General features: G+C 33.2%; 1 protein-coding gene across 3 annotated transcripts; it reads right to left on the bottom strand.

The window, feature by feature from the left end:
* Positions 1–3,649: 3,649 nt before the first annotated feature.
* LOC122578636 (peroxisome biogenesis protein 3-2) lies at positions 3,650–11,181 on the bottom strand. Of its 3 annotated transcripts, none has more exons than XM_043750638.1 (7): positions 10,983–11,181; positions 10,472–10,639; positions 10,181–10,380; positions 9,692–9,819; positions 6,728–6,855; positions 4,713–4,940; positions 3,650–4,199 (listed from the first exon to the last, which is right to left on the bottom strand). In XM_043750638.1, exons 1-7 carry the CDS (start codon positions 10,994–10,996, stop codon positions 3,944–3,946), a joined length of 1,122 nt encoding a protein of 373 aa, XP_043606573.1. In that variant the 5' UTR covers positions 10,997–11,181; the 3' UTR covers positions 3,650–3,943. The 3 variants fall into 3 exon arrangements, with proteins under 3 accessions (XP_043606573.1, XP_043606574.1, XP_043606575.1); XM_043750639.1 differs by having other exon boundaries at positions 10,472–10,633; XM_043750640.1 differs by having other exon boundaries at positions 10,991–11,181.
* Between the last annotated feature and the right edge of the window lie 13,626 nt (positions 11,182–24,807).

Here is a 24,807-nt window from a genome sequence, read left to right as displayed (position 1 = left end):
TTTTTTTTTCCGTTCACTCAACTTCCGGCTAGATCGGTGGTGTATATCTCCGGTGAACCAGCCTTAACCGCGACACCATCCCCTCTGGCTAAACACTACAACCACCAGTTGTCTTCCTCCACCACCGTCATCTCCGTTCACCTAACTTACCGCTAGATCTAGTTAGAAGTCGGATGTGGATAAATGTGTGTTCAGTTTTTTAATTATTTGGTGACAAAAAAGAAAAGATGAGAAAGAGAAGAAAATCTGTTTTTTTAAATTATTTGGATAGAAAAGAAAAGAGAAGAGTATAAAAGAAGCTTTTACAAATTTATACGGAGTATTTATATATAAAATGTATAAATATCCAACTTAATTACATCATTAGCCAACCCACTTTTCTCATGTGGCAGCCCTATATTGGTGACACATACCGTTTGCTTAGTTCATCATCTAATCTCCTTTAGTAGTATTAGGAGATTAGGAAATACTCCATATGGTCTCTTACTTTACCACACATAGTAAGAAAACAAAAACACTTTCACCTTATCTATATACTCTCTTCCCCAATTGAATTCTGATAGCCACCGCCATACCCACGACGAACAACCACCACACCCCCACTAGGTTGCTGCCAAGTCTCCATCACATCCCCAACCACACCCTTTCATCTAAAGGCATAAAGTTTATCTTTTCTACTTAATTATTTTGAATTCATTATAAGACCCATTAAAAACATATATTTTCTTCCTCACAATATTATGTATTATGATATTTTAATCCATGACTTTTACTTGAAGAAGTTTTATAGAGAGAGAATACGTATTGTTCATAAATTTTATTTAATCAAAGATTATATATGGTTCTTTAGTTTCCACCACCCTAAACTATATATCAAAAGTTTTGTTACTATGACCGGTTAAAAAGGAGATAGAAAATTTCATATATAATTGTTGTCCATGACGCTATGGAAAAGTTTTCTTATGAGGAAAGGAAAAAGTGTTCTGTAAAAGTCTAATAATAGAATATTGAATGAACTTTTAATTTGAGGTCCACAAATACATGGAAATTAGTTTTGATCAAACTCCTTTTATCATTGATAGAAAGGGATGAATGTGGGGAAAATGGAATATATGTCCTAATAACTTAAACTAATTTTTAATAGGACCAGAAATTATATGTTGGTCACATCATTTTATATTTCAAAGGTCACATCGTTTTATATTTCTTTGAAAATCGGTGACCTACTTTTAATAAATATACTTCTTATCCCATTTTTGGAAAGTTGCGACATAATCCATACTTTCTAGAAACGGAAATGTCTCGGCAGTAACAACAACTATAATCTATTTTTGGAAAGTGAGGTGACGATTGGGTTGGTATATATATATATACAAAAACAACTCAGTGTATCTAAAGATAACCCGACACCTGCTACCAAAAATCCCTAACTAATAAGGGTTAGATATGCAATCGTTAGGACCCGAGTACACGAGTATATCTTTACACATGACATACCTACTCCGTGGTGTCGATATGGATACTTATGTATGGTTTCGTGGATGCATACAAATATATTTCAAAATGATAAACAATATATGGGAAAAGTGAGTATGTGGCTGTTATGCACCCAACTTGGGTGAAAAACCCCTCACATACTAATATTTTAATATTTTAAATAAATACATGGCCCCCATGATTTTTACCTTTTAAAAAAAGGTATATGAGGGGTTTTTCACCCAACTTAAGTGCCTAACAGCCTCATATTCTCTTCCCCATAATATATTTATTATATTGGTTAAAAATCTTATACAAATTATTTATACCACTTGGTTGGATACAAAATCTATTAAAAAAAAAAAAAAAACTATCATCAACCCGTACACACTCAAACACACACATAACCCTAAATCCAACATTAAACCTTTATTTAAGCTTAAGTTTATCTTTATCAGATTTGCTTCTGATCAGCAGCCACTACATCTGATCCCCATTGTTCAAAGATAATAGTAACAAGATCTTTAACCCATTTGAATGAATGATCACGGAATCGATATACGGAAGAACCGATGCCAGTTGTGCGAAGAACATTAGAAGACCAACCCATAACTTCAAGTGACAATAACTTGTTGAAAAGTCCCCATGAATGTGTAGAAATACCATTTTTATCATCATCAAGAACTGCTTTGATCTTCAAAACCTCATTAATAACATCGTATTCCGACTTTCTTGAATACGCATTCCACGTGCTCTTCTTCCATTCATCCATCCATCCTTATACTTTTGAATTATAACAAATATAACAAAACCCAAATATATATTCGAAGATTGAAGATTGTGTATGTGTTTTTGTATAATTCGACTATTGATAGGGTTTTGGTTTTACTTGAGAAACAAACACCCATATATATGTAACAGTGTAAGGATATGATTAATTAAGTCGGCTGATATTGTATTGTTTAGAAAATGACTAACTTTTACTCGTATTTTTTTCTAACCGAAATAAAGATTTCCATTGGATTTTTATTGTTACCAAAAGCATGTTTTAACCCACATTTATCGGGTTCTATCTTATCATTATTTTGTAGGATTGAGTTGATATAATAAATATGTAGTCTTATATCTTGACCACCTAGCCGTTGGATGTGTTATATAGTATATTTTAATTTCATCAAGTATATTTTAAATACTTGATGAAAATTATACCCAATGAAAATATATCTAAAACTTATTTAATTTATATAACTTTCATGAAATATTATATAACACAATAAAAAATATTTAAGGTCAACGTTACAAAATAAGGACTTTAAAAATTCAAAACAAGACACTTTTAATGGGACGGAGTAAAACTTAAGAAAGTGTGTGTGTAAAAAAAAATAAACAAAGGATAAAGGAAAGGAAAGAAAGTAAAGGTAAATATTGTAAAGAAAAAAATAATAAAAAAAAAAAGCCCAAATATAAATTAGCCCAAGTCTTTTTCTCTCTTTCTTCTTCTCTTATAGTGTTTTTTTCCTTCTCTATTTCTCCCCCATTATAGGGGAAATGTTTGCTTTAAAACATGACATAGTAACATATTTCAGTATCTTGCAGATGTTTAAACTTATAATTTTGATATTGTTGTTAACTAAGGTGAGATTTTTTACAATAAACTTATTGCCTTCTTAAGCGGGAATTTGCATATCCGATGAATTTTGTAACATTATGTTTTCAAATATAGAAATGAACCAAACATCTATCTCAATAACAAAACACCACTTGAAATCTGGTTGGCTTTGTAGATGTCATTTTTTTTTTTTCGAAAACTAAGTTGGTCTGGAGATCAAATCAATGGTTGGTTTAAGTAAAATCTTATTACATTCTTTAAAATCTTATTACTTAATTGAAAATTCCAATAAATTTCTCCTTAAACAATGTCATTCTCAACTCCAAATAAAAATCTTATTACCTTTTTTAATTCCCGAGAAAATTATTAATACATATTAGAAAAATTAAAAAAATAAAAACTTCACTGTACCTGTACGGCTGTACCCACCAAACTACTATCCATTTTTTATTCCCCATCCTTGCCTCGTAAGGTGTTTCTTACTGATGGCACTAAAAACCATCCGGTCACCAATCAATGAAAACTCCTTAGATGTTACCATTTTCTCGCAACATTACATTGGAATATTCAAAAATCGCTAATCATTAACTTGTATATAATCTAAAAACAATTTTAAGCAAAGTACATAACACTCGCTTGAGACAATCCATAATTAATGATACATTAAAGAGGATATGTAAAAAACCTTAAGCTTTCACTTAACTATTACATTACAAGCCTTGGAGAGAAGCACTCCGAAAGGATAAAGTACAACCCACAACAAACGAGCACCGGAGTTCCCTCTTGAAAATTTCGGAACCAATATCTTGTTCATGCATACCCATTGAAACAGACAAGATATAATAATGACACAAGAGTTTATGAGGTTGACATGTTTGTGTAGAGTAGAGTGAAGAAAACTTCAACTTCGGGTATGTTTTGGATAATTTGGGTAAACTTGTTTCGGCTTGGTTCCTCAAGCAGCTGGGGACTAACTTGTGCAACCCTTGGGAGAAGTTTGGCAAGTGGTAATCCCGCAGATAAACTGCCATCTCCAAATTGTAAGTTCATGTCTTCCATTAGTCCACCCACTACTTTTCCGAGTGCCAAGTCTAGAATATTTCCAAATTCAGAACTAAAAAAAAAAAACAAAAACAGAAAAAAAATAGTTTAGTTTTATAGCTACTAACTTTCACAACTTCCATTGCCACTGGGACGGGAAGATAATCATTGCACTAGAGAATTCAGAATCTGAAATCATGATCTAAGTGGCTGGAAATTCATCATGTGACATCATGGACACTATAAAGTAATTTGGCTAATGGGTCAAAACATTAGTTCTATTCCAATAATAACCTTGATGTTTATATAAACTGATTTAGGAGCTTTTATGGATTAAATATACACATTGGAGTAACTTCAGTTTGACTCAGTTGACGGCTTCCTATTTAACTACTAATTATTTGTTAAATAGAGTTTCCAAAAAGCAGGTCATAACTTGCTTCTTCAAAAATTGTGTTTTTTCTCTAATAAAAAACACAAACCTTTTGTCAAATATTTTTTATTTTTATTTTTATGAACGGCAATCTACTCCTACTCCTACTCTTAAATTCCATGAATGAGGCAACTAGCAAGAAGAATGAACTACCTTCTTAAAACTGTACGTGTCTCCACCATTAGTTGATCTAACTTAGAGATGTCGGAAATATTAGGGTCATCACTGCCAGAAGATTCAATAGATTTGTAGAATCTTACATCCTCAGGCATCAAATAATCCAACCAGTGATGAGGCCTTCCCATGCTCATGAACATGTTCAGTATCTGCATAATTGTGTCATGAAGTACCGTAGAATTGAATATATCCCTTAACTGCTTGCTGCAAATAAGAATATATACAAATATTACATAAAATTGGCCATTGACTTTCTCTAGAAATAGAACATATCTAGAGATATGGAATTATGATAAGCCGTTAGGTAGATATTTTACAAGCAAAATACTTTATAGAAAACTAGTCTCAAATAATAACATTGGAACATAACTCAATATCTTAATACCTATGCAAAAAGAAGCAAGAAAATTAAAAAAATAAAAAAGTATTGCATAAATCAATATCACTCTCATGTGAAATCATTCTTGCCCTTCCAGACCCTACAAATATTATCTACTTTTACATGTGCAATTGGAAAAACCTTCATACTTTCATAGTCATACGACGCTCGCCTTACAATGTAAGAGACTCACGTTAAGTTTTCATCATAAAGGCTCGCCCTTTACCAAAAAATATTACTCGTATATATTGATACCAGAAAGGCAAACCTATCACATCACAGGGATGCAACATAAGCCAGCCAGTCGAATGCTTCCACTTTCTCGTCACACATGTATCATATGATGATGTTGTTTTGTTTTGCATACTCTCACATGTTTTACGTTGTTCATTTCACTTCTCTTTTGTATCTCACATGTGAGGTCAATTAAAAGTTCTTGTTTCACGGGTAAAATGATAGCATACATATATGTGCTAGCTACTCATTCAGGTAGGAAGGTCTCAACCTGGGAAGTGTAGAAAGGATGATGCACCTACACTTTACATTTAGGTATAGAAAGTATAGGAAAGATATTGTACCTATTTTTTACACTAACGTACAAAGAGTTCTTAACGTAGTAAGGACAGGAAGGATGATGCATCTACCTTTTTACACTATGATACATCCGATTTTACTCTACGACACTCCTGACTTTGTTCTTATGTACAGTGTAAAACACAAATGCATCAGGTGCAACAAAGTGTAAAAGGTAGATGCATCATCCTTACTATATTTCCTACATTAAGAACTGTTCCTACCAGAACTCTATGTGCTTGTACTCGTGAAAACCAAGATCAGATATTAAACCCTATAAACCAAACTCCAAGTTTATGTTTATCCGGCTTGGCCAATGCCTTATATGATGCTTAGACAAGGCAACGCATTGTTGCATGGTAGCTTTACACCTCACAATGCCATATATGATGCTTCTTACAAAAATTTACCATCATTTAATTCATGTAATAGTGTATCGGTAACAGCCCTAAGGGCTGTCAACATCAAAATCCAAATACTCAATTTTGCATAGAACTATAGCCGCAAACCCACAACATATACTGGGGTTACTTGGTCTAGATAGTTCTGGTTTGTGTTGCCTTTCGTCTTTACTCTGTTTATTACAGGAAGATGTGCTAAATTTAACTGATTAATATTAAAGCTGAACCATATGGGTTACAATCTTAAAGTTAAACTAAAAATGGGTCAGATGAGTCAAATAGTTAAATGGATAACAATCAACTAATGTGTATTCATTGCATAAAGTATCCTAAACTGTTAAATTTAAATATATATTATTCTTTTGCCACTACATTTATAAAATGTTGGAAAGGGTGATGCCCAAACAAACTCGATCCACTTTACCAGCATGCCCCAGCTAACTTGATCACATATCCAACACGAGTTTCAGCTCGAATCTATTTTGACATGTTACCCAACCAGCCCATTTTGAGGCCCCTAATTACAGCCCATTTTGACTACTCACCTTTTCTGCTCTCCACATTTTTGGGTACTTCAATCACCTTGTGTATAAGAAATGGATAAAGATTAAGCAGTATATAAAATACATTATCCTTACCCTCTGAGAACTTCAGTCGCGGCAGCTTGCATATTTGATATCAGTGTCGGCATTCTCTGACTTGAAAGAAAATCAGCACTTGCCAAAAACTGTTGCTCGTCATTTCTGTTTATCAGATCGGCATCCTCCTGTATATGAATAGTATGACATTCCACTCTTAAGCAAATGGCAGCAATTCAGAGAAAGAATATGATGATAGAATTATCATCACTATTATTAATCTTTACTTGTTCCATACTATAATTAAACAAAATATAGTTCTGCATATACAGCTCTAAACCCTATATGCAGAAAGCTCAAAAGTACTGACTTTTCTAACAGGTGAAAGCATTTTAAACTGTTGTATATGGGATTTTGTTTTAAAACAGCCAACATACTTGTAGAAATACAACAGAAAGAGCAGCTGTTGTAAAAACCAAGTAAAATATATGGCTATAATTAGGGGGCCAGCTATGGTGATTCTTTGAATACTGTCTAACTTTAGTTTTTGGCATTGTTGCCAGTATGTTGAAGGTTTTAGAGCAAAGAGTCCCATAGTATGAAATGGTAACCACTACTTCTCTAGCTAGAGTCGAAGTCTGCTCAATTATTAACGGTTTTGATCAAGTAATCATATTTCTTTTCCAAGGGAAATATGGACACCAGGAATACAACTAAGGCAATGGGTGATCAATAAATCATTAGGCTACACCAAACAGCTACCAGGCTAACATATATTGTATGATATGTCACTATATGCAGAGGTTTCAGTCTCGGATATAATAAAACAATCGAACAACACAAAGGTGTTCTTGTCCTAGCTGGCTAGCTTCCTGTAGAAAACCATCTATCGATGCTTTTCGAGAGTGTAAATCGGGCATTTTCCCTCATATTTCTCCTTGAAATTTGTAAAATGATTGTTTATATGAAAGAACTTATTGCTAGAAAGAACCTATCACATTCTGATTACAAATGGGTGATAAAATGTTCGATAATACTTCAACAAACATTAAAAGGAAAGTAAAAAATCAAGAGGTCCAAGTCTAACAGATTAGTTTGACAGCTAAAAAGGTAAACTGACTCGATTAGTTTGACATCTACGATAACATGTGGCAAGTTGAAGCAGTAAATCTTGATAGGCCGTGTTGCAAAGCATATCTCATAAAAACGGGAATAGCTACCATCACGCACTAAATGTAATCTATCAGCTAAGCTGATACATACCAGCCCCAATGAAAGTTTATTCAAGGCGGAAAAAATCAAAAGGAAACTCGATGGAGCAACTTTACATTATTTACTGGTTTCGATTTGACCTGTTCAAACTTGATCCAGAGTATGGGGAGATAGAGGGGTTAGGATGCCGAATAGTCTACTGAATCTAAGATGAGGATGCTTAAAAGTTGGAGGGACATAACTGCTTCATCAAAGCTCACCTTTATATGTTCTGTTCTTGTTTCAAGTTTCTTTGTCTTGTTTTTGATGTTATTTTAAATAGCAAACTCGATGTTTTTTTCTGGAGATTTGCCTTCTCGAGTTCTCATATAGGCCTTATCATGTGTTTCTTTTTAATTTCAGAAATCTAAGCCCTATATTACCTTTGTTCAATTTGGGGGTTCTATCATAAGCCCTATAGCAAAAACAATATGTTTTCACCACTAGAGTAATCATGGTTTTGGTCTGAGTTGAATAGTAAATAATTAAAAATACATCAAAATCGTAAACATCAAGGTTACAAAAATACACTAACACAAGAAAGAAGTTTAACCACCAATCTAGAGCACTTATGCTAGACTGTCAAACTAGGATTCAACCCTTACATAATTCTGAACAATAAAAGGAATGGCCAATTGTAATTGTTTTGTAACTGAATACTTTAAGCTATTCATAAGAAGAAACTAGAAACCAGTTCTCGTATAGGTCTTGTCATGTGTTTCTTTTTAATTTCAGAAATCTAAGCCCTATATTACCTTTGTTCAATTTGGGGATTCTATCATAAGCCCTATAGCAAATTCAATATGTTTCCACCATTAGAGTAATTATGGTTTTGGTCTGACTTAAATAGTAAATAATTAAATATACATCAAAATCGTAAACATCAAGGTTACATAAATACACTAACACAAGAAAGAAGTTTAACCACCAATCTATGCTTTACTGTCAAACTAGGATTCAACCCTTCCACAATTCTGAACAGTAAAAGGAATGGCCAACTGTAATTGTTTCGTAACTGAATTCTTTAAGCTATTCATAAGAAGAAACTAGAAACCAATTTTGCAATAACAGAATCCGACACTAACATGCCTAAAATAGATTTATACTGAAAGAAAGCTCTAGATTTGTTACACAGAACCCTTATCTTAACATAAGATCCTAAACTAGCTACTTTTTACATTACACATATTCACTTAAGGCAAGCTCTAGATTTGCTATACAGGGCCGTTATCTTAACATGATCTCCTAAACTAGCTACTTAGTTCCGTTTAACATTAATTTCAAAGGATACTTAGAAATTTAGTCCATTTACTTTAAACTTGTGTAGATTGCTTACATAGAGAGCAATGTATACAGCTTGAGATTATGAACTATGGAGTTTTAATTTTTATCATAATCTTCTTATATATTGAAGTAGGGGAGTGATGATTTATAGTCCTCAACATATAGTAAGTGTCTTTATAATCAGTTAAAAAAAACTATAATGTCTTTAAAATAGCATATCCTGGTACGAACTAGAAGTATAAGAAACCAAAACTTGTAAGTCTAAGTTGACGGCCTAACTAATATCGTGTATAAAACAAATGACATATGACGAACTCCAATTTTAACGATTTACAAGAGTCCTGAACTAGATAGTACTCCCGATTGTTGTGAACTTGTTTACTATTGTTGCAGCAATATTGTATATTTGTATAAGGCATTAACTCATAGATGTAAATAAACTAAATTAGGAGACAGAATACAAAGAAAAGCAGCAAGATAGGGTCTTACGGGATGAAAACCTCCAAGATCGCGTGCAGTATCTATATATAGATGTCTCCCTAATATATTCACTTGAATTCTAATATATAAGCTAATTGCCGTCATCGCCCAAATAGACAACACCATCCTGGTGAAACCTTCATGCCACAAAAGTTTTAAACCAAGTTAGCAAATCCAATACAGTTCAATAATTACATTCATTGGAATTGTCAATAACTCAGGATAGGTAGAATAGGTTAGGAAACATGTCACAAAGGGGTACTCTTTATGTTCATTTTCAAAATAAACTTCGAGTGAATTCAGATACACTCAACCCATCTGATCTATATTCTTTTTAGCTAATCTGTTTATCCTACCAATTTGACCCATTAGAGATAGAGCCTCGATCTTCGCATATTTAAGTATATGGGTCGAAATTCCCACCACTAAAACTCATTAACTGAGAAAGAAAGAAAAACGAAATAAATAAATAAAATGCAAAACTTATACTCTTCATACTTAATATTTTAAGCCTATCCCAGAGCTCAAGCTTTTCTGAAGGTGTTAAGCTGTTGGGCTGACCCTTTCCTTTCATTAACCTTTCGGTAAGATGCAAAAGATCCAACTCTTCTGCAACCCGGCTGCTTAAATACAGCATGGCATGAGGCAATGTCATCGTATTAGCTATTCTTTGGATGTTCTCAAAGTGCACTTGCATCCTGCCAATCAGTCATTTGCGATCATAACTTACCTATATAAGTTTCTGCAATGACAATATATCTGCCACATTCAAGTATATAAATATCTTACTGGGCCTTAAGAAGCTCATCGTTCTCTTGCTCATCAGCAAGTTGTCTCTCGAGTTCAGAAATCCTGTTCGTGTAAGATTCATAAAACTTGTATAATAGATACCCACCTCCACAAAGCCCAAAAGAAACATACACCTTTCTTTTATGTCTTCTCCAAAAATCCCTATACCTATATGAAAAGAAATTAAACTCAAAGCATATAAACAGAATGAACTACATTTTGCGGGGTTCTATTTATACACAACTTGCATTAATTTACTTTTGCCCCAAATGGGTAACTAATTGTGACATGCTATAAAAAATGACAATAGCATAACATTAGACCAATTGTGACCAGCTGAAACCTCGGTGACCACCCGGTTGGTCGTGCCCTTCACCGGGGAGTAATATATTTATTTTAACTTTTATTATTATTTTTGTTTCATATACAAAACTCCAACCAAATTAAAATTTTCTGTAAAAAGGTTACACCAAATAAAGGGATAAAAAGAATCCAAGAAAGGGGAACTTACAGACTTACATCCATGCTTAAAGAAGAAAGTCGTGAGCTTGAGGAGTTCGTAAGATTAATAAGGTGGTTTGGATATGAAGTGTTGACAGGTTTTGTAGATTCCAATGAATCAAGTAGAAACAACAGTTTGTTGGTTGGTTGGGAATGGAATAAAATTCTTTTTCTTTTTTTTTTTCGCCAATGGGTGGGGTTCGGTTTTGCGGGTGCCCTCTTGCTTTTACTATCTTTTAGTAGATTCTTACTGTTGATATTTTGCTCAAGGGTTTTGAGTTAGCGTTTGAGTTTATCGCAAGATTGGTCCTCATAGTTCGTTTATTTTAGCAACGAGTATCTTTTTCAAGTTCACTAGCAATGAGAGTCAATAAATTTTTTAATGTTTTGCAAAATTGTTTCAAATTGATGTAACCATTAGAGGTAGAGGATGTTTCCAAATGTGCACGTTACAATCACGTGTATAGATATTTCAATATTTATCTCTCCGTCTTTCATCCGTTCTTTTCCTTTTTCTTAAATGTGAGTTAAATAATTTCTTTTAACATATTCTTCCCCAAATCAATTGTAAACCTTAATTGAAAAAAAAATAAAATAAAATGCAAGTTCAGAGAATGATAATATGTAGGTGTTGTCCTCTTTCTTTTATTGTTGTAGTAAAAGGTAAGATTTTACATCTACTTTTTATAAGTTAACAATTTAGCTGAAATTTTAATATTTTATAATTATAATAGGTATGAAGATGTGGGTTGATTAATTGGCATGATTGTCACACCCCGACTAAGGCAGAAAACTTGAGATGCGACTCATAGTACACGCGTCATGAATATTACATAGGAAGACTAAATGAATCTACAAATATCGAAAGTCTTATCTTAGATTAACATAAAAATTCAACATAAATCCAAACACAAATAAAGTATAATTCAATTCCCACGCAGGGGATCAAAGGTTAGGCATAATGTCATACTAATACAAAGAGAACATAAGTAATCATAGTAGCAACAAGGAATCCTAGAGTCCAAAGTCTGCTATAAAGGCTCCATGCTACTCTCCTCAGCCACCTCTAACTTGTGCACTTGAAAGGATACTTAAAAGCGTCAACACAATGGTTGGTGAGTTCGTTGGATTATGTTATCAGGTTAACGTGATGCATTTCATGCATACTCAAAGTGGCCATGTCACAATGTTGCCATAATCACAATGTTGCCATGGACTTATCAAGGTTGACAGCACTTATGGTACCACGCTAAGGTTGACTATGAAGGGACTTACGGTTCAACAACCAGCCGTGCTAAAAAACATGTATCTAATGCATCCTTATGTATCCACAATGTAAATCAATAGGTATCCAAGTCATGAAATCATATATGTATCCAAAACAAATTATCAAGAAGTATCCGAAATGTGTTATCAATCATGTAGTCAAAATAGGTTGTCACAATATCATATCCAATAAATACAGTTTCACAAGAAAACATTTTGTATCCTTTCAGCCCCGAGAAAAAATGTAAAAAGGGGACTACGAAGCTCACCTGAATGCTAGCAACAAGATTAAGTTACGCAAGATATCAGGAAGCAAGTAACCGACACGAAATCAATCTGTTCCAAATTATCATAATTAACTATGTGTTCGTTATAGGTAAACGTGCTCATAATGTGCCACCAAGTGTTGATTAAGTTGTCCAAAAGCGTACTAGTTTGACTTTGACCAGATTTTACAAGTTTGACCAAAGTTGACCAAATTACAAGTTTGACTAAGTTGACCAAATCGACTAAAGTTGACCAAACCGACCAAAGTTGACCAAATCGAGGTAGTAATTGGAGTCCGAGGTCTCCATTGAAATTTGAGGTCTTAAATTGATCTTGGGGTCTTAAATTGAATTTGAGGTCTTATTTCACTTAAAGACAAAATTGAAATTGAGAGGCTATATTTGAGAGGCTAGTAAATCTGGGGTCTCAATTGGAAATACGAGGTCACAAATGGAAACACGAGGTCACAAATCAAATACGAGGTCACATTTGAAATACGAGGTCACATTTTAGAAAACCCTAATAGTTTCTTTCGATCTGAAAGGTGCTTTTAAAATCAGATTGTACTTTTAGACACCCAAAACTGATAGAAAAACAATACTAACGTTGGAAACTCAGAGACGAGCTTAAACCCGAAAACCTATTTGAACAAAGTTGATAAAAAGTGTACAAAAATTCTTATATCTCAAGATTTTGTTAACGAAATCACACGAAACTTTGACAAAAGTTGTAGTATATGGTTCTAAACGTTTTGGACGTAAAAAGTTTGATACTTGGCAGGTGTAGTGTGTGTATTAAAAGAAAACCGAAAATATTCAAAAGAAGAGCATAAAAAGGGTTTTGATTCTTACATCAAATCTGACCAAAATAGATGTTTGTAATGATATTAAGATGGTAGAAACTCAGTTTTTGAACTAAATCTAAACAAAAGTAAGGTTGGATTTCATCAAAACTTGTTGTTTATGAGGTAGTAAAGGTGGGGTAGTAAGGATGGGATAGCAAGGGAATATGGGGTAGCAAAAGTGTGTGTGTGTTTTTGTTAGGAGGCTAAGGTGGTGGAAAATGAGAATGTGTGGAGAATGAGAGTATTTATAGGTAGGGTAAAATAAGAAGGATTTCATACAAGGCCTTAATACTAGGTCGAGCTAAAAACGAGGCTAACACCAAAAATACGAGGCCGACACAAATACGAGGCTAATTTCCAAATACGATGCTACACTTAATTTACGATGTCGAATTAAATACGAGGCTGAGTCCAAATTACGAGGTCGTATTTACTGAAAACTTTATTTTGACTCGAAAACTTAAATGGTCAACTCACTGGTGTTACAATGATCTACCAATGTGTGCAAGAGTTAAAGAAACTATTCCAAGTTTGTTGGGATCTTTGAATATGCAAGAAGAATGTGCTAAAGTAAAGAAAATCAAGCAAGAAGATACAGAAATGTATTATTGATAAGTTTGGTGTGCTATATTGTATGGGTTCTATTTGTAGCTTAATTTAATTAAAATTGCAGTCTTAATGTAAAATTGAGTACTTGTGGGTGTTTTGTTGTAAGAAACTAAAACATTATAAGAGTGAAATGGGCTGCTTGAAGAACTGAATGTCTGAAAATGAATGACAAATACCAAAAAGTTGTTTCTTTACTTTTTTGGTTTTGGTGGTCTTTTTACCAGACTTCAACCACCCCCAACTCTAATAATGACTATCAAATTGAAATATATACCAGAAAATATCCAAAACTACAACTACATATATCCCATATATAAATTTTGAACAAAGTGCATGGAAATGTAATTAACTATGGCCAAAAAGTTATTGTGTGCATGAACTTACAAAACCTCTATTGTATGCATGAACTTTGTAAACATGTTTAAGTTATGTAACTAAATATGATTGACCAATTAAAAATTTGCACGTGGCAGCTCAGGCTGCCACGTACACATGTTACATGACTTAACATTTTTACAAAGTTGTGCATACAATATAGGTTTCATAAGTTCATGCATATAATAACTTTTTGGTCATAGTTAATTACATTTTCCATGCACTTAACCCAATGATATATATCCAAGGTGATATAAAAATTGTGTTTTTCGTGTACTCATATTTTTAAAACATACCAAAAAACAATATTCAAAGTAGGATCAAAACATGTCAAACGACAAGTCCATAGTAGCATAATTACATGATAATGACAATATATTTTACTAGCAAAATTCAACAGACTTAGTGACATAAAAAGTTACACAATCTTACCAACAAAAGATAAACTAATATTGAAGTATCATGTGACAATGTTTTCACGACCAGACCGGTCCAACCAGGAATCAATAGCTATGGTGGTCCAGTTATGCCGGTCTTGCATTTGAACCGGCGGTTGAACCAAGAAACCAATCGGACCAGATGTTGACTTTTGGTTGTCTTAGGCTAAAAATAGTTTTTGGGCTACAAATGTACAATAAACGTGACTTCCAGCGATTCATTTCCAATATGAGAGATGTTAGAGTGACAAACAAAATACAAACAAATTCTTACAAACTCATGATCCACCAATTAAAATCAGGAAGAGAAAGAGGATAGAGAAAACACAATCAAATATCATTGGTCCAATTCCTATGTCATGTCAGTTTGTAACTTTATGTTTGTAAATAGTTTGTAAACCTAGCATTTTCCTTCTGGTATTTTTACTTTTATAGTTCCTCTCTAAACAAAAATAAATAATGAAAAACCCCTAACCCGTATTCTTTTCGTCCAATCTAATCAATTTTTATATGAACTACGTTAACGAATTTTTAATTATGGATGACGAACAAATAGCAACAAAAACTCTATTTAGTTGTTACCTTTGGCATGGAAATAAATATACATACACTCATATATAGAAATTTTGACAAGATAAATATACATATATATACATATACATCTCAAGATATATATATATATATATATATATATGTAAGAAAAGAAAAGCTAGCAACTTGTATTACTTTTAGTCATCCAATATTAAATTTATTCTTCTAACTATTTTGCACACAAAATTTCGGCCCTTACACTACAAACACAAGTATATTCATTCATGGTACATCATTGTAACACCTGGATATTCAAAAAACTTTTGGCTAACAGCGTTTAGAAATGCGGAAAACAGAATCTTTAAAACATAACTAACCCTTAATGGATAGTTCATTTATAAAAGTGGTGTTACAACATTCATATCATTAAAATAGTATAAGATAATCCAGATTTGGCACCAACATAACTGTCAACATTATCAATACATAAGTCATATTAAAAGTTAGCCAATCATCATAAGGCTAACATAAATGACTAAGCGGGAAAACTAAATGTCTACTTAAACTACCCGTCTCACCAAGCTAAGTCTTTTACTAGCTCAACCTACTTAACCTAAGGGAACATCGTTTTTTAAAAGAGTAAGTGTTAGCTTTAAAAGCTAAGTAAGATATCATGAGTTTATGAAAACATTGCCAATTCATTATATACTAACAAAAACATTTCATAATTGTTAATTTCACCACATTACTATGGTGTCTATCATATCATATATTAGAAAATCATATCATCAACATTTAAGCAACATACATAAGTTAACACATTAGGAATTCATCGTAGTCCTAAATATGTCTATCATCATAAAGCTTTACTTTTCATCTTTCTTTACTTTCTTTATTTCTCTACTTTCTTTTCTTTTGCCTAGACGTAGACTATGTGACATAAGCCACATATACTTAGGGATGTGGGGTTGTGTGTAGGCGGCCATAAGACCTTACATGGGGACCTCACACCCGACTTGATGGGTAGACCTTTCGGTGATCCATCGTCGTCATTAAGGAAAGACAAAGTCAATCCAACTGAGTATAACATTTAAACTTTGCGCGTGTAGTGGTTAGTTACTCTACCCGGATACACTCATACATAACTATGCCACGAGGAGGTATCTAGATTCCCACACCACGTGACCACATACACACTAGCTCCGAAGAACTAGCATGGGTTAAGCTTAACACAACTTTACTTATGCTCAAGAATTATTTACTATATTAGCTTAGGCTACACTTTCACCTAAACTAATCACTTTCATCTTTCTTTACTTTACATTAGCTTAGGCTACACTTTTACCTAAACTAATCACATACATCTTTATTTACTTTAGGGCCCTTATTCGTGCACGTGTCATGGCAAACCTATAAAAGTCTAGTGACTAGGTGATCAAGCCATGCAATTAATCATATGACATATATACATCAACATATAGATCCTTATCAATGTATCCTTCATGACATCGTATCATTGTATCATAATAACATCATATTATCATGTCATATTGGCATCATTTCATCTTAACATGTGTGCAACACATTGTCATATCATTTCATAAACATATCGTCCTAACATTACATTATATCATCATACGTTCATATCATCATGGCATCTTATCGTATTATCATCATATCGTTTTATCTTTACATCATATACATACGAGCTTATCATTTACTTTATTCCATCATGACATCATTTCATAACATAACCATATTATCATTTCATCATAGCATGCATAAGCTTACCATTCATCATCAATGGTAATCATAGATAATCCCATAATAACCTCCCATTCATTCCCGAATACATATAAACATACAAGCATTCATTTGGGGAAGTTAACTTATGAAAACTATCTCATGTGATAAAAGGTGTTATCTTACCTCAATGGAGTGCACAAGAATCATCAAATAAGTCTACCGTACTTGACAAGCATTCCCAACAACCTATGGTACAAAAATGATTGAAACATAAGTCAACTAGAGAGTTAATCACAGCTTGGAACACTTTGACATGTGCTATCGTCGAGACCATTAGTGGTCTTGTCGATATCGAGCTCTAGAACACACCAACCAAAAGATCATACAGTGGTCACGAAAGTACCTTGGTGCATATCGGCGATATCGCAGTCCAAACACAAAAACCAAACAATGGTCATGAAGGTACCGTGGTGTGTATCGGCGGTATCGCTGACCAGATCAGATTTTAACCATTTTGGACTCCTATTCGAATCCTATACGTCCTTAACACCTTAAATCGACCCGGGGGCATAAAATTAACATATTTTATGGTACAATTGATGACTTTATTCAATCAATTGATTTATTAACCAATCATAAACATTACCCACTCAATTGATCACCCGAACGACATGAAATCCGTAAACGTTTTGAAATTAAATCATACCCAACCCTTCTTGGCCAGTGATTTGTGAAATCTAGTTATAAAATTTATAAAACACATATCACTGGGAACCGACTACAACACACTTACGGGCAGTGTACCCGTTCGTATGCAGTATAGTAACCGGTAAATTCGAGATTGTTCACAAGGACTTTTATAAGCAATTACTAAAATAAAGTGATTCAAGAAATGGGGGGTTTTTATGGTCGAGTTGCCATGTTACAAGAGTCAGTAGAAAAAGTTAGTAATCCCATAGGATTAATCGCAAAGAGAAGTTTTTGTTGTATTTAAACAATAATTTAAAAGGGACACCTACTTGGATCAGCTCACATGCCAATCATCGGGTCTAAACATTACTTGCATTTGTTGAACGACTCAAAAGATAGACAAGACGAACTTCTGGTATACCTGACACTTTAATAGCTCTAAATATAATTATCGCTTCCGCGTTTAATTTCTATTCAAAACAATTAAGCATTAAGATCCTGAGTTGATTTTTACGATTTAACCCTTAAAAGTTTTCTTCCGAACTGCTTATTCACCTAATCAGATTCCTCTATCATAAGTGTTTACACATTCAAAGTGAATTTAATTGTTTAAAATCTTTATCGTTAGTTTCTTCCGAACTCCAACGACTTTAGGTTAATTATAGATCGATCAACCTTTTCATGAACTAATTGACAATGACATAGATTTCTTCCGAACTTCTAATTACAATTATCAATCAATTAATATAAAAGATAAAAACAATATTTAAACCCAAATAAATGTGGATCTTCGATTAAACATAAAAATCTTGTTCAACAATTGCAAGTAACATTAAAACAACCCTATGACATGTTCACTACCCAAGCGGGTGTTAAACGATTTAACTACTCATCATAAGATAAATAAAACTAACAATCATCAAGTAATAAAATCCATAATAATAATTGTATAGTAATATAATAAAGTCTTACAATTAAGCAACTAATAAGAATAATAAAAGATAAAAGAGATCGAACAATGATGCGGTTGAAGGGATGATCGAACTACTGCTGTTGTTGTTGTCGAACAAAAAGCCAAAAGGTTTTATTCGTTTGCGGCTCATCACTTCCACCCCCAACCGACCACTCTACCAATTCTCAAAACTACTCCAAATTAATTGTTGTCTCCCCTTTAATTTCCAAATAATAATAACTATATATATTGTTGATGTTGTTGTGTGTATGAAAAAAAAAAGGGCCACCGCCTCTTTTTTTCCTTCTTTTGGTCCGCTTCACTAGTAGTATAGGCCCAAGGCCTTTGGGACTTTCTTCTTTCTCTCGCTGAATAAGACCACGAGCACATCACCATTTGCATTTTCGATTCTTTGTCTTTCTCGGCTGCAGCTCACACGACTAAGCACCTCACAATTAATTGTGACATGCTTAACTAATTAATATATTGTAGTTGTTGTTTGCTGCTAAATCACGAGAACACCATTTCTAAATCACTATTATTGGTTCATAGTCCATGCATCATGCGACCTTTGTGATGCGATGCTCCATCTAACCAAGTCCAATATGTGACATTTTAGTCTTGTCTTGTCACAGTTCGCGTCATAGACCGCAAGTTACGTGCTATCTTCATCTAAACACTCCGGAGATCATCCGTTAGCACTTATTTCACCTCAAGAATGTCGTTTTCTCCAAAACTACGCTCAAGTACATGTTATTTCCCCGAAACACTAACAAATACCATAAACAAACTAAATGTATACTAAAACGACTCGAAAACCATGCTAAAACAACTACATTCATCGTGAGAAATGGGTATAAAATACCACACATCAGCCAGGAACGAACGGAAAACCCTAATGAAAAAACTCATCAATTGATCAATGGACCGTGCGTTACCTGTAGGAAGGATTAATGAATCGAAAACTAGAAGAAATCACCATCGAATTTCTTCTGAATCGCGCAAAACTTGAGGAGAGGCTCTAGGATTGTTGAGGGAGAGTCTTAAGGTGAATGGAAACTGATTATGGCTATTGAGAGGTCACGTATGACCTAAAATCTGCTGGACTCATCTTCCTAAACTTGTCATTTAGGTCCTTGTACTTTACAATAACTCGTTTCGTCCCCTAATTGCTCGTTTAACACATACGAGAACCCACAACGATTCTTAAATCTTATCGGAAACACTTGGTTACTTTATTAATTATCATTCATCATTATTTTCATCACTTGAACATATTTAATGGAATTAATCATTAACACATAGGCACATTAATCATATATAATGACCGTAGTCATTATCACATAAACATATTTATCATTAAGACGTATAAATCCAACGGAAGGCAAACGTTGACTGAAATGGTCGACATAAAAATTTTGGGATGTTACAATCATAATGAAAATAAAATAGAAATAAACAATTTCAAAAGACATAATGATCATTTTCATTCTTTGATTGCACGTGTAAGAATAAGAAACAAAGGTCCCACACAAAATTAATTCAAGTCATGAATAGTTTCTTCTTTTACTTACTCATCAAAACAATGTGACAAACAAATAAAATAAAAGTAATATTTATCAATTTAGAATAGATTGGAGATTAAGGAAAAACAAGATATTTTGCTACATGCTTGAGCGTAAAGGGCAAGTTTGTTATAGTGCTCTCCCCTTTCGAAATACACGTCCAAACTCACATAATACATAATGTTATTGCCTTAACTCCCAAGTTTTACTAATCTATAAATAGCAAGTATTCTTTTACTTTAAATTCACCTATTCTCAACTCTCAATTATTTCCTCTTTCACTCAAAAGTTACATCAATAGTAATTTAAGAGTTTCATCCAAAAATCAAATAAAATGATAAAGAAAGTAATTTAGAAAGTGGGTTTTAATCTATAAATAGCAAACATTCTTTTACTTCAATTTCACCAATTTCTAACTCTCAATTATTTCCTCTTTCACTCAAAAGTTACATCAATAATAATCTAAAAGTTTCATCCAAAAATATAAGGGTTCTCAAAGAAAATGATAAAGAAAGTAATTTAGAAAGTGGGTTTTGATCTTCAAGTTCAAGTATACTTCATCAAAGGTTGTTATAATCTTCAAATTGTAGTATTCTTCATCAAAGGTTGTTATAATCTTCAAATTGTAGTATTCTTCATCAAAGGTTGTTATAATCTTCAAGTGGTCTTCTATAAGAGTTTTCTTAAACATTGTCTTCAAAGATTCAGCTCCATCTTATAATCTTCTTCCACCATTTATTTTGGTTTCTTCTTTTAAGATCATTTTGATCTTAAATTACACAAAGTCTTTTATCATTGTAAGTTTCCATAAAGCCTTTCTCAATACACTCTTTAAATATTTACATGATTATATGACTATATGTTGTGTAATGAAATGCGTATCAACTTATTTTATACGCAAGTGATACGTAATTGCATTTAAATATGTTAAATATCTCTTTTATATGCATAATGAATTGTTGACACTTTTATATATATGCACGAGCTTTATACTTTTAATGGATCTCTTTATATACTTCCAATGAAGTATAATCAAATGAATATTCATATAATTATCTATTTTATTTTTATATATATCGTATCTCAATAAATCGATATATTGCGTATTTTGTATCTTGAATATATATGTTTTCTTTTATATCAAGTACTTCTTGATCGCGGGCTTGTTATATAGCTAAGGGATGATAAAGGGTTTCAGCCGAGTTTGTGATGGGTTTACGAATTAAAGTGCCTTGACCCCAGTGCTCCATCTCTCCTTGAACCCTCCGTATAATTATCCGGGCATGAAGGGGTATTAGTTTTCGGATACTATCAAAGTATCTTTTCATTTATAATTAATACATTTTTTTTTATTAATTACAAATCTTGCCATTTAAGGCATCTTTTCATTATATAACTAATATACAATTTCGTATTAATTATAATCTTACAACCTAAAGTATCTCTTCTATATAATATATATACACACTCGTATATATCTCCGAATACATTCTGTATCAATTCAAAGAAATACTATCAAGTATCTCTTTATCCTCATTCATTCTTAAGCTAATTGTTAGCTTATTAGTTGCATTTTGACAAAAGCTTTTAAAGGATTTCTATAAAAATAAAGGAGATTTCATTTATAAATATTTCATAATAAATTACAAAGGTTATTGAAAGAACCCGAAACCAGTTACGTTGACAAACGTATTAATAGATAACATAATATATACATTAAGTTTAAACCAAGAATATAAATGAAATCGTATTTTCTATTAGGATAAATTGCTTGTCCATCACCGTCATCATCAATCTTTTTAATTCACTAATGAATCACCGATCTAAGGTGAGTTTCATGGATCCCTATTTACTATTTTAGGGACTAAGAATACACAATGATTTTGTTTTATGGACACAATTGTTTAAATGATTCATGCTTATACTTTTGCTACAATGTTTTGAATTGAAATCCGCTATATGAAACTTGGACTATTAAATTAAGACGGAATATTATAAGTAGTACTATTGGGTTAACATACCTATGCTGGTTAGTGGCACTAACACATGCAAGAGATAATTAATATTTGAACTAAATCGTGATTGTGTTGAGCATTAGCATCACAAAAGGGGTAATATATATACGTGAATCGTATGATTTTAAGGTATTCGGTTTCCAAGGTATAAGCATGTGATATACGAATTAATAGGTTGAAATAACCCACGTATACTTGATAGTCGTAATGCATGCGATATCATATTCAAATCTTGTAATCCCAAGGTAAATTCTTATTATAAAAACTGTGAACTCACCAACTTTATGTTGACGTAATTTAAATGTATATTTTTAGGTACTTGAGCTATTTTAAGGCATATACGTGATGTATACTTTTGGAGTCACAACATATACTAGAAGAAAACAAATTAGAGATATCTAGTGATATATGAAAGAATCTCATTTGTATTTGTTGTATGCTCAATTCCATCTTTTGTAAGAACAAATGCTTCTGATAATGAAAATCTTTAAAAATAAAAGTCTCTACAAACGTTTATTATAATTTATGTTTGTGATTTTCTCTAATTGTCGACACCTTCGTTTTCCGCAAAATTAAATATTACTGTATAATTTGTGTTTGTGATTTCCTCTAATTGTCCACACCATCATTGCTCACACCACCCATCAGTGCCGCCGCCACCCCCTAGCTGCCGCCACGATAACCTCGTGTCACTATCATCATCGCTGCCGCATTGTATGGACAACAGGTAATTAGAAAGGAGGATCTATGGGTTTGCTTGGTTCGTACTTCTTTTAGTTGTTTCGTTATGAGGTTTGTGTCTTGATTCTTGGTTTGCTGGATAAGTCACAATCTTCTTATTCCGAGAAATGATGATGATTTGGTCTTATCTTGAAATCTCTAATTCTAACACTCCCCCTCAAGTTGAATAGTAGGATTATCAATATTCACCTTGCTCAGACATTTGTGAAAGATAGCTGTTCCCACTGCTTTAGTAAAAATATCTGCAAGTTGATCTTCAGACTTAACAAACGGTAATTTGATAATCCCATCTTCAAGTTTCTCTTTGATGAAATGACGATGGACCTCTACATGTTTGGTTCTATCATGTTGAACCGGATTTTCTGAAATTTGAATCGCAGCTTCATTATGGCTCATGATCCGTATACTTTCTTTGGGAGCAAATCCTAACCCAGTCACAAGTTTCTTCAGCCACAATGAGTCTGCTAAGCCTTTAGCTATACCTCGAAATTCAGCTTCTGCACTTGATAGAGAGACAACTTTATGTTTCTTACTTTTCTATGTGACAAGATTACCACCTACCAAAGAAAAATATCCTGAAGTTGATCTTCTGTTCCCTTTATCTCCAGCCCAATCAACATCTGTATAAATTTGAATATTCATATGACCATTTGCTTTAAACAATACTCCATAACCAGTAGTTCCTTTGAGGTATCTGATAATTCTTAGAACTGCATCCATGTGTTCTTCTTGAGGTTGGTGCATGAATTGACTCACTACTCCAACAACACATGCTATATCTGGACTAGTATGAGCAAGGTAAATCAACTTCCCCACCATTCACTTATATGTGTTTTTATCAGCAAGCTTTCCATCTAATTTCATAAACAACTTTTGATTCATAACCATGGGTGTATCTGCTGGTTTACAATCAATCATCCCTGTCTCGGCCAAAAAATCCAAAATATACCTCTTCTAACAAATAAAAATTCCTTGTTGTGATCTCAATACCTCAATGCCAAGGAAGTATCTTAAATTTCTCAGATCCTTCATTTCAAATTCTGCACATAAATCTTCTTTTAGCTTATTGATTTCATTTTCATCATTTCCAGGAATAAGAAGATTGTGACTTATCCAGCAAACCAAGAATCAAGACACGATTTTATTTCTATTTTTATCTTCCAAAACTCTTGTATAAATAGAGGCTAGGTAGATTGTTCTAATCATTACAAATCAACACAAAACCTTCTTTTCATTCTATTCTTAACATGGCATCAGAGCAGGCGATCCCGGCCTCATCATTTACCTTTTAATCACCAATCCTATCGCCTAAAACCAAATCTAAGCCACCATGGCCGATACAGCCGGCGACAGAGGTTCAGATTTGGCAAAATTCTTGCAGTACAATGCTAACCAACAATCATATATAAATAAAAACATCAATTCTGATCCAAATAACTCAACATGGTATCACCATGAAATTTCGGCAACAAATCTCAGAGCCGCCATGGAAGGTAATTCCGGCAACTCTGAATCCCAACTCACAATGAATATCAGATCTACCATGGAAAGTAATTCCGGCAAATTTGAAAAACAACTATTAACCCTAAACCGATCAAAACACCCCTTTTATTTACAAAGTTTCATTTGTTCACATGCAGATAAAATATGTCAAAAAATACCCCTGAGTGATCATGAGGGTGCAAATATGGCTAAACAAATACTAACAAAAATAATGGAGCGTGGATATTTGATTGTGGTGCCACCGACACGATGACATATGAAGTATCAGATTTTACAGCGCTATCAAAACTTGTG

This window comes from Erigeron canadensis, chromosome 8 (genome assembly GCF_010389155.1).
Source record: "Erigeron canadensis isolate Cc75 chromosome 8, C_canadensis_v1, whole genome shotgun sequence".
Classification (NCBI taxonomy): Eukaryota; Viridiplantae; Streptophyta; class Magnoliopsida; order Asterales; family Asteraceae; genus Erigeron; species Erigeron canadensis.
The sequence above is the reverse complement of the archived record's forward strand: the minus strand, read 5'-3'. Positions and strand labels throughout refer to the sequence as shown.

Excerpts from the sequence above, each read along its gene's own strand:
- LOC122578636 (XM_043750638.1), bottom strand. Across the intron at positions 6,856-9,691 it reads ATCTTGGAGGTTTTCATCCC|GAGGATGCCGATCTGATAAA; the intron begins GTAAGACCCTAT and ends ATTCATATACAG. Across the intron at positions 4,941-6,727 it reads GCGACTGAAGTTCTCAGAGG|CAAGCAGTTAAGGGATATAT; the intron begins GTAAGGATAATG and ends TCTTATTTGCAG.